At 42.0% G+C, this 17,111-nt stretch overlaps 2 protein-coding genes across 2 annotated transcripts in view; one reads left to right on the top strand and one right to left on the bottom strand.

The window, feature by feature from the left end:
* The window catches only part of LOC115139511 (heparan sulfate glucosamine 3-O-sulfotransferase 5), a 69,634-nt gene extending 65,677 nt beyond the window's left edge, over window positions 1-3,957 (top strand). The window contains exons 2-3 of the mRNA XM_029677000.2: window positions 1,453-1,594; window positions 1,706-3,957. Of these exons, the coding sequence (XP_029532860.1) occupies window positions 1,488-1,594; window positions 1,706-2,639 (1,041 nt within the window). The 5' untranslated portion in view covers window positions 1,453-1,487 and the 3' untranslated portion in view covers window positions 2,640-3,957. The remainder of the gene's footprint in view (window positions 1-1,452; window positions 1,595-1,705) is intronic.
* Window positions 3,958-10,709: 6,752 nt separating this feature from the next.
* Window positions 10,710-17,111, bottom strand: part of LOC115139510 (transmembrane protease serine 9-like) — a 30,399-nt gene continuing 23,997 nt past the window's right edge. Inside the window, exons 8-12 of the mRNA XM_029676998.2 lie at window positions 13,497-13,517; window positions 13,204-13,366; window positions 12,021-12,289; window positions 11,684-11,832; window positions 10,710-11,365 (exon numbers count right to left, since the gene is read on the bottom strand). Coding sequence (XP_029532858.2) covers window positions 11,075-11,365; window positions 11,684-11,832; window positions 12,021-12,289; window positions 13,204-13,366; window positions 13,497-13,517 — 893 coding nt within the window. The 3' untranslated portion in view covers window positions 10,710-11,074. The remainder of the gene's footprint in view (window positions 11,366-11,683; window positions 11,833-12,020; window positions 12,290-13,203; window positions 13,367-13,496; window positions 13,518-17,111) is intronic.

Raw genomic sequence — 17,111 nt, 5'->3', positions numbered from 1 at the left:
CTGAGCCTGAAGCTGCATCTGTTGGGCCTGGCACTAGACAGGGGCAGGGACAACTGATTTAGTATGAATAGCTTGCTAAAAGTTTGCCTGCATTGATTAAATGCCGGCTAAAATAGGAGCAAAATGTAAACACTGAATTTTCTGTGAATATATTAAGTAACTAATGTTAGGGGAGCAAACGTAGCCTATTTCACTATGGACTAAGCTAACAGGTTCATTTCCACCACTCGCGGACTACACCCACCTACTTTAATGAAAAATTGGGTGACATACCGCCCTTTGTTTTCTCTCTCCTGTCTTTCTTTTTGTTTTTGGAAGCCAGATTTTTCTTTAGGAAGCTGAGGCATGATGCTCCACCGGCACTCCTCACTCACAATTCACTGCCATCAAGTACCGCTCATGTAATTGGCATTCTGACTGCAGGAATGTCCACCAGAGCTGTTGCCAGAGAAGTGAATGCTAATTTCTCTACCATAAGCTGTCTCCAACGTCGTTTTAGAGAATTTGGCAGTACGTCCAACCGGCCTCAAAACCGCAGACCACGTGTATGCCGTCGTGTGGGCGAGCGGTTTGCTGATGTCAACAATGTGAACAGACTGCCCCATGGTGGCGGTGGGGTTATGGTATGAGCAGGCATAAACTATGGACAACGAACACAATTGCATTTTATCAATGGCAATTTGAATACACAGAGATACCGTGATGAGATCCGTGGTGTCTGTGACCAACAGATGCATATCTGTACTCCCAGTCATGTGAAATCCATAGATTAGGGCCTAATTTATTTACTTAAATTGACTGATTTCCTCATCCGAACTGTAACTCCGTAAAAATCTATGAAATTGTTGCATGTTGCATAATTTTGTGTATATTTTCATGAGGCACCAACTCGTGTATTCTAGACTGTGGGTTTTCCTTCGCAAAAGGCTACATACAGCACCTCAGGAACGTTATGATTGAACTGGATCCACAGTAATCTAGAGACCGAATCATGATCTAGGCCCGATCTAATTAAAATATATTCCTTAATTAACAGCTGAGGGGTTGTCTGGGACCAAACTATGCCGTCATCCTTTTTGTGAGAATAAAAGGTGGAAGAATGGTGTATTCTGCATTTACACTTGACTCAATGAAAACGATACCATTATAACAGATTAAACCTTTTTCCCCCCCAAAAAGAAAGAGAATGATACCGTGACGAGGCTCTCACCGAGTGGGTCTGCCTGTCATACATTTGATCAAATCCGATCCGAGTTAGCTGGCAGAAACAATGAAATAAATAAAGGGTGGGTATGACTGAGGAAGGCAGACGTCTGCTCTAATGACAATGCAGCACTTTACAGGATCCTGTGAGGGTGGCTTAATCACTTGTAAGGCTTGATTGAGTGTATGTTAATAAACATTAGACTGCCAGTGATTAGTGGTTTATGTGCTCTGCTCTCCCATCCCCAGGCTGAAGACGCAGTCCTGAAGATTGATGGAGGGCCATGCTATTCAAACAGCAGGCGTTGCTGAGACAGAAGCTCTTTGTGCTGGGCAGCCTTGCTATCGGGAGTCTCCTCTATCTAGTGGCCAGGGTTGGGAGCTTGGATAGGTATGTCGGTTGGTGTCCATAGTAGCTAACACATTTTGCTTTCGGTCTGAAAGCAAGGCCTGTTGAATGTTAAGTACAGAATGTATCTTTCTGTGTTTTCCCCTCCTCCAGGCTGCAGCCTATTTGCCCCATAGAGAGCAGACTGGGCCCTCTTCACCTGCCGGAGCAGATCCCTCTCCGGACCCTGCAGTATAAGCGTGGTCTGCTCCACGAGCTCCGCAAGGGCAATGCCACCAAAGAGCAGATCCGCCTGCACAACCTGGTGCAGCAGCTGCCCCGGGCCATCATTATCGGGGTGCGCAAGGGAGGGACGCGCGCCCTGCTGGAGATGCTCAACCTGCACCCGGCGGTGGTCAAGGCCTCGCAGGAGATCCACTTCTTTGACAACGACCAGAACTACGCCCGGGGCATCGACTGGTACCGGGAGAAGATGCCATTCTCCTTCCCCCATCAGATCACCATTGAGAAGAGCCCAGCCTACTTCATCACAGAGGAGGTCCCCGAACGCATCTTCAAGATGAACTCTTCCATCAAGCTGTTGATTATTGTGCGCGAGCCCACCACCAGAGCTGTGTCCGACTACACACAGGTGCTGGAGGGCAAGGAGCGCAAGAACAAGACCTACCACAAGTTTGAGAAGCTGGCCATTGACGGAAACACGTGTGAGGTGAACACAAAGTATAAGGCGGTACGGACCAGCATTTACACCAAGCACTTGGAGCGCTGGCTGAAGTACTTCCCCGTGGAACAATTCCACATTGTGGATGGGGACCGTCTGATCACGGACCCGTTGCCGGAGCTGCAGCTCGTCGAGCGCTTCCTCAACCTACCGTCCAGGATCAGCCACTATAATCTGTACTTCAATGCCACCAGGGGCTTCTACTGCCTGCGATTTAACATTGTCTTCAACAAGTGCCTGGCAGGCAGCAAGGGGCGCATCCACCCTGAGGTGGACCCTTCGGTCGTGGCCAAACTGAGGAAGTTCTTCCACCCCTTCAATCAGAAGTTTTATCAGATCACTGGCAGGACATTCAACTGGCCCTGAGAAACGAAGGGAAGGTCTATATAAATGTGTTAACTAATGTTGTTCTGTTGACATTTTTAAGATGTCAACCTCAAAAATATTAAAGGATATTAAAAAGCACTTTGATTGAATTTAACACCTATGAGAATGACAATGTGACCAAATATGTAACAGAATCAATGTATGTTTGTTTGTAAATATGTAAGGGGGGGCGGAAGAAAAATGGTTTGTGAGTTACAAAAAAATTCAGTTTATTGCGCCTGATCTTCATGTGTAATAGTTCACCTGTTTGACACTTTTCCCCATTTATAAACTCATAATTTTGCCATCCTCGCTCACAGTTTGACATTTATTGGGGTGAGTCTTGTCCTTGAGGCAGAACTGAACGATTTCCGCTAGATGGGCCAGTTACAAAGTCAAAATTCGCTATATTGTAAAAAGTATTTATTTAATATTAGGATTAGCAGTGTGGTTAGGGTTAAGGTTAGATTTAAAATCTGATTTTATGGCTTTGTGGCTGTGCCAGCTAGTGACCACTCTGCAGAGCTGCCTCCAGAACAGGTTTCATGACAAAAAAAACACTGACCCGCTCATCTCTCAGCCAATATTGAATGAAGGGTATACTCTCAAATGTGAGATAGACATGAGATTATTTTAAGAACGGTGTGGCTTTTAAAAGGAGACTTGTCAGTCATCGACACACATATTTTACAGATTGAAAAGTGTTCATAAACCTATATGTGTGACAATGTTTCATATTAAAACAACCTTGACGAAGACGTAAGCCAACGTGTTCTTACCGTTTTGAATGTGATAGTCATGCATTTTATTTCCCTCTCATTTAGATGTTGTTTCATATGTGCAATGAACATTGTTTTGTTTTATGTATTCCAGTATCATTCTTTAAACATTATTCCAGTATCATTCTTTAAACCTTTATTTGTTTCTATGTTGTTTTTAGATTTATTCATGTTCTCCACTACCATGAAGTGCTTGTATCTGTAATTATAACTCAGAAATCTAGATTGTCAAGAGGGAATAGGAGCATAGCATTTCTCACCAAATTCTGACTCGGATAAAAAAAAAAAGGTCTTGTATGTCAAGCATTTAAATGTTGCATAAGGGATTTGAGTGGTAACTTTGTCCCCCCCAGTATTGAAATTGTTTGTCATTGCCCTTGGCCAAAAGCCATTGTAAAAAGTTCTTTGTTAGTTACTGTCAAACCATCTAATGCTTATTCTACTACAATTACCAGATTTGTTTTATGTGCAAATAGCCACTCTGTATCATAAGTGTATTGTTCTGTAACAAAAAAAAAAGGATTTCATTAAAATAACATTTAAACATGTGTCATCTGAGTCTTTTTTTTCTCTGTTTTGTCTCGTAATTTATCTTGGGGTTTAAAGACACTTCCTGGATGCGTTCATTTTCAGTAAGTACCGAGTCATTCTATTGAGTCTGTCATTTGAATTAAATCACAATTGGAGACATATTTCCTGGTACCTTCATTAATTGCCCACAGCTCAGCAAATACATATTTCCATGTATCTTATTATTAGAGGGTCAATGTCAAATAAAAGGTGGTATTCTCTGATCTGTTGCATTGCAGGAACAGCTGCTCAGTCACAGACTAGCTGCTGAGATGGTTCAATGTCTACTTTCCACGCTTCAGTGCTGACTTGTTTCGACTGCATTTGAGTCAGGCTGTGCTTAGAGTCTAATCTAAGTAAATAATGGCACCTGCTGTGCAGTTGAATGTGATGTGAATCTTATAGGAATGCAGTGGCAATAGACAATACCCTGTCTCTCACAAAAGTCTGAGCAGGTTGCTCATCCTCAGTGCAATAACGATGGTGCTTATAATTTGGAGACACTTAGTCCATGTAATAGTGCCACTTCTGCCGATCTTCAGCCTTTTTGGGGATGCTTTTCCATGACATTCCACGGTCCTTCATCTCCTCACCTCCTCCACGGTTCTTGAGCAAGTTTCATTTGGAGAGACAACTGTGATAAATGATTAGTGTCTTCTCAACGCCTCTGTAAGAGAGACTAGAAAATAATCTGGATGGACAATGACAGTCGGGTGAGTTATATAATCATTTAGTGACTGGAGGAATGTGATGTGACAAATGCTAGCCTACTTTATTGACTTAATACACACTAGCATCAATAAACATTGAATTAAGTGCGGGAACCAAAAACCATTCAAAGGCTCTATTTTCTATAATGTATTATCATTGCCAGATTGTTCAGTGTAAAGATGATCTGCATCACATGGTTTAGAGGCCCAAGACTCTTATGAGTTTTATACACATCCACAAGGTCAGGCAATAAGGAAAACGTCTATATTATATACCTAGCTACATGGAGAGAAAGACTAGGGTTTTGCATGATGATTACAGATTGATCAACTAAATACAGAATGAGCAGCAACATAGTTTTCAATGAGGGGATTTGATTAATGCCCCCGGTGAACCGGGTTAACGTTGATTGCATTCGTTTTGGAAGCGACCTGCGCCTGGTGGCCCATTTTGGCCGACGACAAATTTAGGTCAAAACAGGTGATGTACAGTAGGTTAAACACGCAGATTAATAAGGATTCTGTGTTCTTGCATGCAAAAGTGTTTGCTTTTGATCATTGCCTTCTCAAATGAAAACTAGTTAGAACATTCTAACATCTTTCATAGAAAAGAGATGTATGTTTCTGAACGACGCATCATGCTGCTTTGTTGACAACATGATCGAGTGGTGCAGATTTCTGTTTGCTTTGACAAGGGCGCTCCTCCTTCACCGCTTTTTCCAGTTCATGTCATGGGTATTACAGTTTGCCTGACAACATCACTTGCAGCATTTACGGCGAAACGGCCTCTTGCAGAAGTCACGGCATTCATACTTCTTGCGCTTTGCGCAGAGCTGTTGTGGAGGAAGTTGTCAAGGAAGTGAGTTTGTGTTTATCAGTAGTGGTGCGTAGTTACATTTATTGTGTTTATCAGTAGTGGTGCGTAGTTACATTTATTGGGGAAACTGTAGAATAAATTCAACCACACCTTTGTTTTATCACAAAACCGGATAGCAACCAATGCCCAGTGAAGTCCACAAAGCATATTTCATGTACAGTAACAGACAGTTAGTTATATGACCTACAGCATGGTCAAGCAAGTTCATGTTTCCGACATTTTTGGACTACTAAACATCTATGGATTTAGAACCACAGAGTTACCACAAGTCGCAAAGAAAACAGATGCTGCCTCCATTATTCAAGCACAATTTCAAATTCAACATCATCAAATTTCCTCTGCTTAGCCTAATACAGTGACAACTAAAAGATACCAAAACAATTTAGTCCACGCTAAATATGATGTGGATGTCCATGGTTTTGATTTCTGAGTTGGTGTGTGCGTTCAAGTAGAAAAACATGTTGACTCACTCTACTTGTAGAGAAACTCCAATACCATCCTCCTCACTTTCATGTTTACGAAACGGCCTATCATTGTGCTATAAAGTACACCGCTTTCGTTTTTTGTTGTCCTTGGCTACCTGGCTAAAATGCATGCTCGCTATCCTAACTTCCATTCATGGGCAATGTTAGCTAATTAATGCTAGCCTTCTACATCTAGCTACATATTGAACTTCCATCCTCTCAGGCCAGGGGCACAACAATGTATTAATTAATGGATGGATCAGAATCGCAGTTGTAATCATTGGCCGGTATGGAGAATTAAGTAAAACCAGAAGTCCATTATCCCTTTCTCCATCCATTGCTAATTTAGGAACGGGACCATTTTAGCTAGCTAGTCACCGCTGGACAACAGCACGAGACGCAACAATTCACGTTTTTCTGTTAATGACATATACTCTCAATGGGATTTGATAGGAGTGACGCCAAATCCAAGTTTGCTTCCCTTTACACTTTTTTTTTTTTTGGTGCGCCAGTACCTTTCACAGTTGAGCTCGCTCAGTTTAGGTCAACGCTGATTGCCAATTTTTTTCATATAGATTATTGTAAAGGGAGGCCAGGCTTCCTCTGCACGCTGTCTTCCTTTGCCTTCGATGCTACAGGCGGCAACAATGTCATAGGGGCGCTGTTTCGCTCGCTCTGATGTTTTCTCCAGTGAAATTCATTCAGCCTCTTGGGAATTGAAGGAAATTTATGAAACGCAGAGACGAAAGAAAAAGTATTTGATGTTTTGAATTGTTCTCTTGGTAAACATTTTTGGGGAAGTCTGGCATCCCTTGCCATCCATGAATACACGGCAATAGTGTTTATACAGGACCTCCCGGCCCCATCTACCGTCAATCAATCATGTCAATGTAGCGCTATACGGTGCTATTTGGATCCCCTCCACATTGTTAAAACATTTGAGAGGCGCACAGCGACGCAGTACAGAGCTCGATTTGGCCTTTGCATGCCTCCGGAGGCTCTGCAGTTGCGTCACATCCTCCATACCAAGCCTTCCGACCACATTTCTCCCTATCACGCATAAATTGGCGTAACCGTGGGGTTGCCCTGAGCGAAAAATCTTGTACGCGGAAGCAGTGAAAAGTAGCTCACACAGAAACAATCGAGGCACCTAGAGGAGAAGGCATTCCAGGGCAGATTGGGCATGATGTGGGGAGCAGAATGGGGGAGAAGACAATAATGGTAGTAGACAGAGGAAGGTTGTTACATTTGTGACAGCAGCAATCAATTGCCCAGGAAAATTACAATCGAAGACTAAGAAGATACAGATCATAGTGAAGCAGGCAGTGAGGTGTCTTGGGATCACTGGACTGACAATGGGGAAATGCAGAGGATGACCTCAATAAGAATGAGAGTCAGTCCAGCCAGGAATCATGTATTGGTTCATTTAATTTTGATGATGGTGTTAATCCTTCAATGGAATGCCAGAGGTTTGATGATGCTAGGTTCTAAACAAACAGAGTAAACACTCAAACCGATGACTAGGAAAAGCTCCACCCAAGTTTATTCCCCCACTGGGTCATACAGCTGCAAAGACAAAGGCATGTTTGCACAAGCGCATACAGTACCAGTCAAAAGTTTGGACACACCTACTCATTCAAGGGTTTTTCTTTATTTGTATTATTTTCAACATTATAGAATAATAGTGAAGACATAAAAACTATGAAATAACACATATAGAATCATGTAGTAACCAAAAAAGTGTTAAACAAATTCAAGTATATTTTATATTTGAGATTCTTCAAAGTAGCCACCTTTTGCCTTGATGACAGCTTTGAACAGTATTGGCATTCTCTCAACCAGCTTTTCCTGGAATGCTTTTCCAACAGTCTTGAAGGAGTTCCCAAATATGATGAGCACTTGTTTGCTGCTTTTCTTTCAATCTGCGGTCCAACTCAACCCAAACCATAACAATTGGGTTGAGGTCGGGTGATTGGGGAGGCCAGGTCATCTGATGCAGCACTCCATCACTCTCCTTCTTGATCAAATAGCCCTTACACAGCCTTTAGGTGTGTTGGGTCATTGTCCTTTTGAAAAACAAATTGTAGTCCCACTAATCGCAAACCAGGTGGGATGGCGTATCGCTGCAGAATGCTGTGGTAGCCATGCTAGTTAAGTGTGCCTTGAATTCTAAATAAATCACAGTGTCACCAGCAAAGCACCCCCACACCATCACACCTCCTCCTCCATGCTTCAAGGTGGGAACCACACATGCAGAGATCGTCCGTTCACCTACTCTGCGTCTCACAAAGACATGGCGGTTGGATCCAAAAATATCAAATTTGAACTCATCACACAAAAGGTCAATTTTTGGGAATCTTTGAGGCCTTTGCTCTCTAGCCAAACAGTAGAGTACTTGGATGCATGTGATGGAGCATTGTCCTGCATGAAGATCATGACCTTCTTGAATGCTGAGGACTTCTTCCAGTACCACTGATTGAAGAAATAATCTTCCAGAAGCTGGCACTAGGTTTGGAAGTTGAGTTTCAGTTCAGTTCACTTCAAACGGAAAATGTCCAACTACCTCATCCTTAATGGTAGCAGCCCATACCAGTACCCCTCCTCCACCTTGCTGGCGCCTGACTCAAAGTGGTGCCCTGTGTCCATTACAGATCCAGCAACGGGCCCATCCATCTGGTCCATCAAGAGTCACTCTCATTTCATCTGTCCATAAAACCTTTGAAAAACCTGTCTTCAGGTATTTCTTTGCCCAATCTTGATGCTTCAACTTGTGAATCTTATTCAGCGTTGGTCGTGTTTCAGCTTTCTTGACCTTGGCCATGTCTCTGAGCACTTGACACCTTGTACTTCTGGACACACCAGGTAGGTTGCAGTTCTGGAATATGGTGGCACTAGAGGATAATGGGATAATGGGTTCCTCCTTTGCAGTTTATTTACAGCTTTTCGTCCACATGCGTTTTTTTGTTGACTATTCGCAACAAAACGGTTTAATTGTCCGGTGGTCACACCTCAATAGTTTAGCTCTTTCAAGAATGTTGCATCCGTCTGAAAGGCATTTTTACCATTTTTGACTTTTCAGTGTAAGTGAAATCTCTTTTTTGGCCCATTTTACCTGAGATAATGAAGCACCCTAATCATTATGCACACCTTGATAAAAGGTGTTATTCACTTTCACGACACCCTCCCCCATTACACAGATACATATCACCTGAAAATGATTCAATCCAATAAGCATTCAAATTTATATGGTTTGGAGTTGGAAAATGTGCATAGAAATAATGATAGGATCAGAATACTCGCCTAATAACTGTGCTTGTGGTGTATTTAAAAAAATCTTGTCTATCTTAATATCCATCATTCACAATTAATATGCGTAATAATGTTGACAGTTCATGCAAAGGATTGTTACCTATAACTATAACCAGGATTGCCATTGCATTACATTTTTGTCAAGCTATTTTTATTTTAGAAAACAATTATTGTGATTCATCCTATATTGTCCCAAACATCCTTACCCTCTAGCAACAGATGTGGGACACACACACGCACACACGCACACACACACACACATGCTTAGGACCATTTCCCCAAGCATCTCTGTGCAGTCAGACCCACTAGGGTCACAATAATATGCCCCCTTTCTGATTGTCCGAGTGTGACCCCTTCCCCATGGGTTACTGCAGCCAGTGTTGCCAGCCCTGCCACTACCTGGGTGGGGGTACCCCACCGGAATCCCCACTGGCTAGGTACACGGTCGTCAAGGTTCTCATTAGCAGCTTTGACAATTTCCTTGTATATTATGGTCTCCCATCAGGGGGCTTTGGCTTTGAAAGACTAACCCTGCCAGGCAGGCTCAGAATCTTGAGGGGGCTGTGCTGCTCTAGTAGATCTCTGTTCACATTCCTCTTTCTGTTTTCGCTGCATTTAAGAAATTTACAGTAAGCCCATAAAACAGATAAGGTTTTTTCTTTAGTGTACAGTTCGCATAGGCGGGTGTATAGGGTATAGGGTTGGGAACCGTTTCATCATGAGATGTATCATTAATTTTCCAATGTATATCCCTCATCTGCACAAAATTGAAAGCTCTCTCTCGCAACCCCAGCCAGGTGGATTATTTTTGCGAAGGAGAAATACTCACTAATAAGGATGGAAACAAATTTGTGCAAAACATTTGAGAGAAACAAGCTTTTTCTGTGTATGGAACATTTCTGGGATTTTTCATTTGAACTCCTGAAATGTGTGACCAACACTTTACATGTTGCATTTATATTTTTGTTCAGTGTCACTAGAGAGATGATGTCACCTCTCTGGAGAAGTGAGTTGGTATGGCCCAATCCAGGTAGGAGGGTTTAACAACTGGGGTCTATTCACTAGGAACCAAACAAACCAAATAGAAGCCAACAGAAGCAAACATAATGGTTTGTTAGGGACCTACCTGAATTTGTCCACTAGAAACTCTTGTTTTCTTTGCGAAACATTTTCCCATTGGAGTAAACAGTAGCGCAACTATTTACTATGGTCTTGGTCTAAATAAAGGCACCCCTGGAATATATATCAGTCTGTTAACATTCTACACTACAGGAAGTGGGCAGACTGCTGGTAGTTACCTGCCTGCCTGCCCACCATTACATGATAGGAGATTGTTGAGAGACATTCTCAGCTCAATGGTAAATAGCTGTAGTTCACTGTAAACAGTGTATTTATTTGCAGATACAGTACACTCAAGATGGACAAATATACATAACTTCATGATTAAATGGAGAAAAACAAGTTGTATTCATTGAGTGTGATAGCTAAGCATTACTGCAAACAACAATCATAAACTGAGCTCTGATAAACAACCAAATGTAATCCCATAGCACAATGACATTTGCTGTCCAACTTAATGACTTACATCACAATCAACAAATATTACTAGATACAGTAGATTCATATTCAATTAAACCCATCACTTATTGTTCGGTGTATAAACATACTATCCCAGTACTTTTCACATACAGTGAGTAAAGTTAAGCATCCACTTTTAGTGTGTCCTCTATTGGAATAGATAGAGAAAGACAAGAAAAGGAGAGAGGGAGAAGAGTGAGGCCCCACTGGACAGTGCATTACATGTGACATTGAGATCAGAGTCAGTCCCACTGGAGGAGAAGGTGACGAAGCCTGGCATGTCAGTGCTGATCTGGCTGTTGATCCAGGTCTGGTACTGGGACACTCTGGTGTACACTCCTGGGAAATTTGCTTCGGCACAGCCTTTTCCAAAACTAACAACCCCAGACTGGATCCAGACCAGACCCTGTTTGCTCACAATTGGCCCTCCGGAGTCTCCCTGTAGACAGATACATTTTAGTAATTTAGCAGGTGCTCATATCCAGAGTGACTTACAGAAGTGAGTGCATACTTTATTCATACTGGTCCCCTGTGGGAATTGAACCCACAACCCTGGCATTTCAAGTGCCACGATCTACCAACTGAGCCACCAGGTTAATCATCAGGGTCAGTGAACAATGAAATGATCTTTGGAAGTCTTCATGAGTTTGATTCATGATCATCTCTTTCTTACCATTGAATATTAGCTCTGCAAACTGCAGCTAAACTGCAGCTTTAGCTCCGCAACTATCTGGAATGAAACACAGCCATGCATCACCTGACAGGAATCCTTTCCTCCACTCAGTAGACCAGCACAGAACATGTTGTTTGTGATTGAACCCAATCCAGTATAGAGACAGTTACACTTCCTGTTCCCCACTACTGGCACAGTCACCTCCCGTAGGGTCCCGGGTGAGGGAAGGGGCACTGAGGAGGAGAGACCATGAAATCAACTTTTGCTGATATTCTGTTGTATACATTTCTGATTCTTTCTTTTCTGCTGCAACTGTATTGGAACAGCATTTACTTGCAAAAAAGTGGATATATGTGCAGGTATATAAAGGGTATGTATGGCTTGTCAATGCAAAGTCAGCATCGGGACCATCAGATCTCACCACCACTATTGATATCGCCCCATCCGGTGACCCAGCCAGTAGTGCCAGTGTAGTAGGTGCTGCCCACTGCTGCCAGGCAGACCGGCTGGATGTAGTCAGTGAAGGTGACAGGTGATGAGAGCTTCAGCAAACATATGTCATTGTCGCTGGTTGCACTGTTGTAGTTCGGGTTGCAGATTATCTGAGAGACCGTTTGGGATACCTCGTTGGAGTTGATGCTTTGCTGATTCTGCCGGCCCAGGTAGACAAGCAGGCCGGACGTGCTGGTACTGAGAATGAAGAGAGTTGGGAATAACTATTATTAATGTGATTATTAGACTATTAGTGTCCTTGCTGATGCCATTTACACAATTCAGGGATGTATTTTAGAGAGACAATGTCACCTCACTGGAGTCATTACCATTCCTACAACTTATTTGACAACCATTAATACTGTGCTTTAAAACAAGTACAGTACAAACTAGCAAGCACATACAGCGAACTGCCAAAATAAAGGAAACACTTGAATAAATGAGAGCTACAAAGTCAATTGAGAGCAGGTGCTTCCACACAGGTTTGGTTCCTGAGACAATTAAGCAATTAACATCCCATCACCAGGGGCAGCATTAACGCAGGATTTTGTATTTTTCAAGCAGAAAATAAAATATAAAAAGCAGAAAAGATATCTTGCTGCATTTTGTAAACGAAGATAAAATGCTTCTTATTGTACATGAAAATAAGAATTTGTTCTTAACTGACTTGCCTAGTAAAATAAAGGTAAAATAAAATAAAAAACATTCTGCTCGGCCTCAGTCAGGGTTTCCTCAAAATCATAAACGTAAAAGGTCTAACTTTGCGCTGCAGTTGCACTTCTCCACTCAGATGAAATGTCTTTGCTCTTGTCATTGGATCACCAGACAGCGCTCTGATTGAAGCCGTTCTGGTGGCTCGTGGTGTCCCAACACCCTATTAAGATACCGTATCCTGTATTTTGGCAGTTACAAGAATATTTATTAAGTTACATTTATTTCATTGAAAAAATTACCAAAATACATTATACTTTGAATTAGTTCTCTGAATTAAGTGATTAATACATGATTAAAATAGATCATTCAGTACATAGACAAAGACAGCATATAGATATTACAATATCACCATGACATAATATATGGGTTCGGGGACGGGTAAGGTTATGTCTTTCTACCTGGGGAAGCAGTGAGCGGCAGTCAGCACCCACTCTTTGTTGATAAGGGAGCCTCCACAAAAATGGCGGTTGGAGCGGTGCAGACTGGCCTGCCATGGCCAGCTACCTGCAGCTGCAGCCTGACCCCCAACAATCTTTGTGTTGAGAGAAGCAATGCCACACACTGGAGAAGACAAACAGAGGAGAGACAGCTCATGATTGAACACAAATCCCTCACAGTATAAGAAGAGCATTGAGGAAGATACACTAGCTGATTTGAAGCAATGCAGTTGCATGTAATAACATCAACTTACCATTTGCCTGTGAATGGCCACCTGGTGGAGAGAGAGTGGATTGATGTTATTAAAGGGGTTTTCAGTTACCAGGTAGTGCTTTAAGCACTATTCAAGCGTGATAAAGTAAAGATAAAAGTATGATTTGAAAAATGAAATGTATTGAGTAAAAGTATTTATTGATTATCATAATTTGATAAGAGATGAACATTTTATGAATTTATTGTTGTTGATGTGAAAACAAATCTAAATGTATAGATTCTAAAGTTGCTGAAAAAGTTTCAATACCTCGGGCTTAAAGAGACATGCTATCCGTTTAAGTAGCTGGAAATCTTACAGTTTGATGCTCTATCAAAATATTTTCCACATTTAGTTACGTTACAGCTTTATTCTAAAATATATTTTTAAAAAACGTTTCCTTATCGATCAACACCCAATACCCCATTAAAACAAAGCAAAAAACAGATTTTTGGACATTTTTGCAGATGTATTAAAAACAAAAAACATAAAAACGTTATTTACATACAGTTGAAGACAGAAGTTCACATACACCTTAGCCAAATACATTTAAACTCAGTTTTTCACAATTCCTGACATTTAGTCCTCGTAAAAATGCCCTGTCTTAGGTCAGTTAGGATCACCACTTTATTTTAAGAATGTGAAATGTCAGAATAACAGTAGAGAAAAATATTTCATCACATTCCCCGTGGGTCAGAAGTTTACATACACTCAATTGGTAGCATTGCTTTTAAATTGTTTAACTTGGGTCAAATGTTTCAGGTAGCCTTCCACAAGCTTCCCACAATAAGTTTGGTGAATTTTGGCCCATTCCAACTGATAGAGCTGGTGTAGCTGAGTCAGGTTTTTAGGCCTCCTTGCTCGCACACACTTTTTCAGTTCTGCCCACAAATTTTATATAGGATTGAGGTCAGGGCTTTGTGATGGCCGCTCCAATACCTTGACTTTGTTGTCCTTAAACCATTTTGCCACAACTTTGGAAGTATGCTTGGGTCATTGTCCATTTGGAAGACCCATTTGCGACCAAGCTTTAACTGATGTCTTGAGATGTTGCTATAATATATCCATATAATTTTCCATCCTCATGATGCCATCTATTGTGTGAAGTGTACCAGTCCCTCCTGCAGAAAAGCACCCCCACATCATGATGCTGCCACCCCCATGCTTCACAGTTGGGTTGGTGTTCTTCAGCTTGCAAGCCTCCCCCTTTTTCCTCCAAACATAACGATGGTCATCATTGCCAAACAGTTCTATTTTTGTTTCATCAGACCTGAGGACATTTCTCCAAAAAGTACAATCTTTGTCCCCATGTGCAGTTGCAAACTGTTGTCTGGATTTTTTATAGCCGTTTTGAAGCAGTGGCTTCTTCCTTGCTGAGCGGCCTTTCAGGTTATGTCGTTATAGGACTCGTTTTTACTGTGGATATAGATACTTTTGTACCTGTTTCCTCCAGCATCTTCACAGGGTCCTTTGGGATTGATTTGCACCTTTCACACCAAAGTACGTTCATCTTTAGGAGACTTCCTGAGCGGTATTGTCACGTCCTGACCTTAGTTCCTTTTTAATGTCTCTATTTTAATTTGGTCAGGGTGTGAGTTGGGGTGGGCATTCTATGTGTTCTATGTTTTTGTATTTCTGTGTTTGGCCTGGTATGGTTCCCAATCAGAGGCAGCTGTTTATCGTTGTATCTGATTAAGAACCATACTTAGGCAGCCTGTTTTCCCACTATGATTTGTGGGTAGTTATTTTCCGTTTAGTGTTTTTGTTGCACCTTACAGAACTGTTTGTTTGTCGGTTTGTGTTTTTTGTTCAGTATTCATCTTTATTAAAATTATTATGAATGCGTACCATGCTGCACTTTGGTCCTCTTCTCCTTCTCCCAAAGACAATCGTTACAGGTATGATGGCTACGTGGTCACATGGTGTTTATACTTGCATACTATTGTTTGTACAGATGAACATGGTACCTTCAGGTGTTTGGAAATTGCTCCCAAGGATGAACCAGACTTGTGGAGGGCTACAATTTGTTTTCTGAGGTCTTGGCTGATTTCTTTTGATTTTCCCATGATGTCAAGCAAAGAGGCACTGAGTTTGAAGGTAGGCCTTGAAGTACATCCACAGGTACACCTCCAATTGACCCAAATGATGTCAATTAGCCTATCAGAAGCTTCTAAAGCCATGATAAGTTTGACTGACTCCAACATAAGTGTATGTAAACTTCAGACTTCAACTGTAAGTATTCAGACCCTTTGCTATGAGCCTTGAAATTGAGCTCGGGAGCATCCTGTTTCCATTGGTCATCCTTGAGATGTTTTTATAACTTGATTGGAGTCCACGTGTGGTAAATTCAAATGATTGGACATACATTTTTTTACAATTGCAAAAATGTCTGTAAACCTGTTTTCGCTTTGTCATTTGTCAGTATGCTTGAGGGGGAAAAACGTGTGTAGTATGTTCGAGACTGAAACATAACAAAATGGGGAATAATTCAACGGGTCTGAATACTTTCCGAAGACTGTTTGCTTACACTGTATATATATATATATATATATATATATATATATATATATGTCACAGAAACAACCCACTAGGCAAGAATATACTTGGCTCGCTAGGTGAAACTTGTGGTAACTCAATGCTGGTAGGGTTTTTGTCACATCAACCCTTTGTTTATAGACCATTTTGTGCCGCTCAGTGGATGTCCTTCTAAGTGCTAAGAGACGATAGACAAGCAAACTGGCATTTCCAGTTACAACAATGGAGCACCAATTATTATGTTCTTTGTCTCATTCTCTTTCTCAAGACAAAGGAGATGATTGTGGACTTACAGGAAAAGTAGGGCCGAGCACGCAGGCTTGTAGTGGAGCAGGTTTACAGCCTCAAGTCCCTTGGTGTCCACATCACCAACTAACATGGTCCAAGCAGATGGCACGACAAAACCTATTCCCCCTCAGGAGACTGACAAGACCCTTTTGAGGGTCCTCAGATCCTTAGAAGGTTTTACAGCTGCACCATCGAGAGCATCCTGACGGGTTGCAGCACTGCCTGGTATGGCAACTACACGGCCTCCGACCACAAGGCACTACAGGTAGTGCGTACGGCCCAGTACATCCCCGGGGCCAAGCTTCCTGCCATCCAGGACCTCTATACCAGGAGGTGACAGAGGATGGCCCTAAAAATAGTCAAAGACTCCAGCCTCCCTAGTCATAGACGGTTCTCTCTGCTACCGCACGGCAAGCGGTGCCGGAGCGCCAAGTCTAGGTCCAAGAGGCTTCTAAACAGCTTCCACCTCCAAGCTATGAGACTCCTGAACAGCTAATCAAATGGCTACCCAGACTATTTGCATTACCCTCTCCCCCACGCTGCTGCTATACTCTGTTATTATCTATGCATAGCCACTTTAATAACTCTACCTACATGTACATAATTACCTCAATTACCTCGACACCGGAGCCCCCCACACATTGACACATTGACTCTGTACCGGCACCACCTGTATATATCCCCACTATTGTTATAGTCCTGTACTGCTCGTTAATTATTTATTATTATCTCTTATCTTTTTAGGGATTTTCTTAAAACTGCATGGTTGGTTAAGGGCTTGTAAGTAAGCATTTT

The sequence above is a fragment of the Oncorhynchus nerka genome, linkage group LG13 (assembly GCF_034236695.1).
Source record: "Oncorhynchus nerka isolate Pitt River linkage group LG13, Oner_Uvic_2.0, whole genome shotgun sequence".
Lineage (NCBI taxonomy): Eukaryota > Metazoa > Chordata > Actinopteri > Salmoniformes > Salmonidae > Oncorhynchus > Oncorhynchus nerka.
Note: the sequence above shows the minus strand (reverse complement) of the source record. Positions and strands in the feature narration are given on the sequence as shown.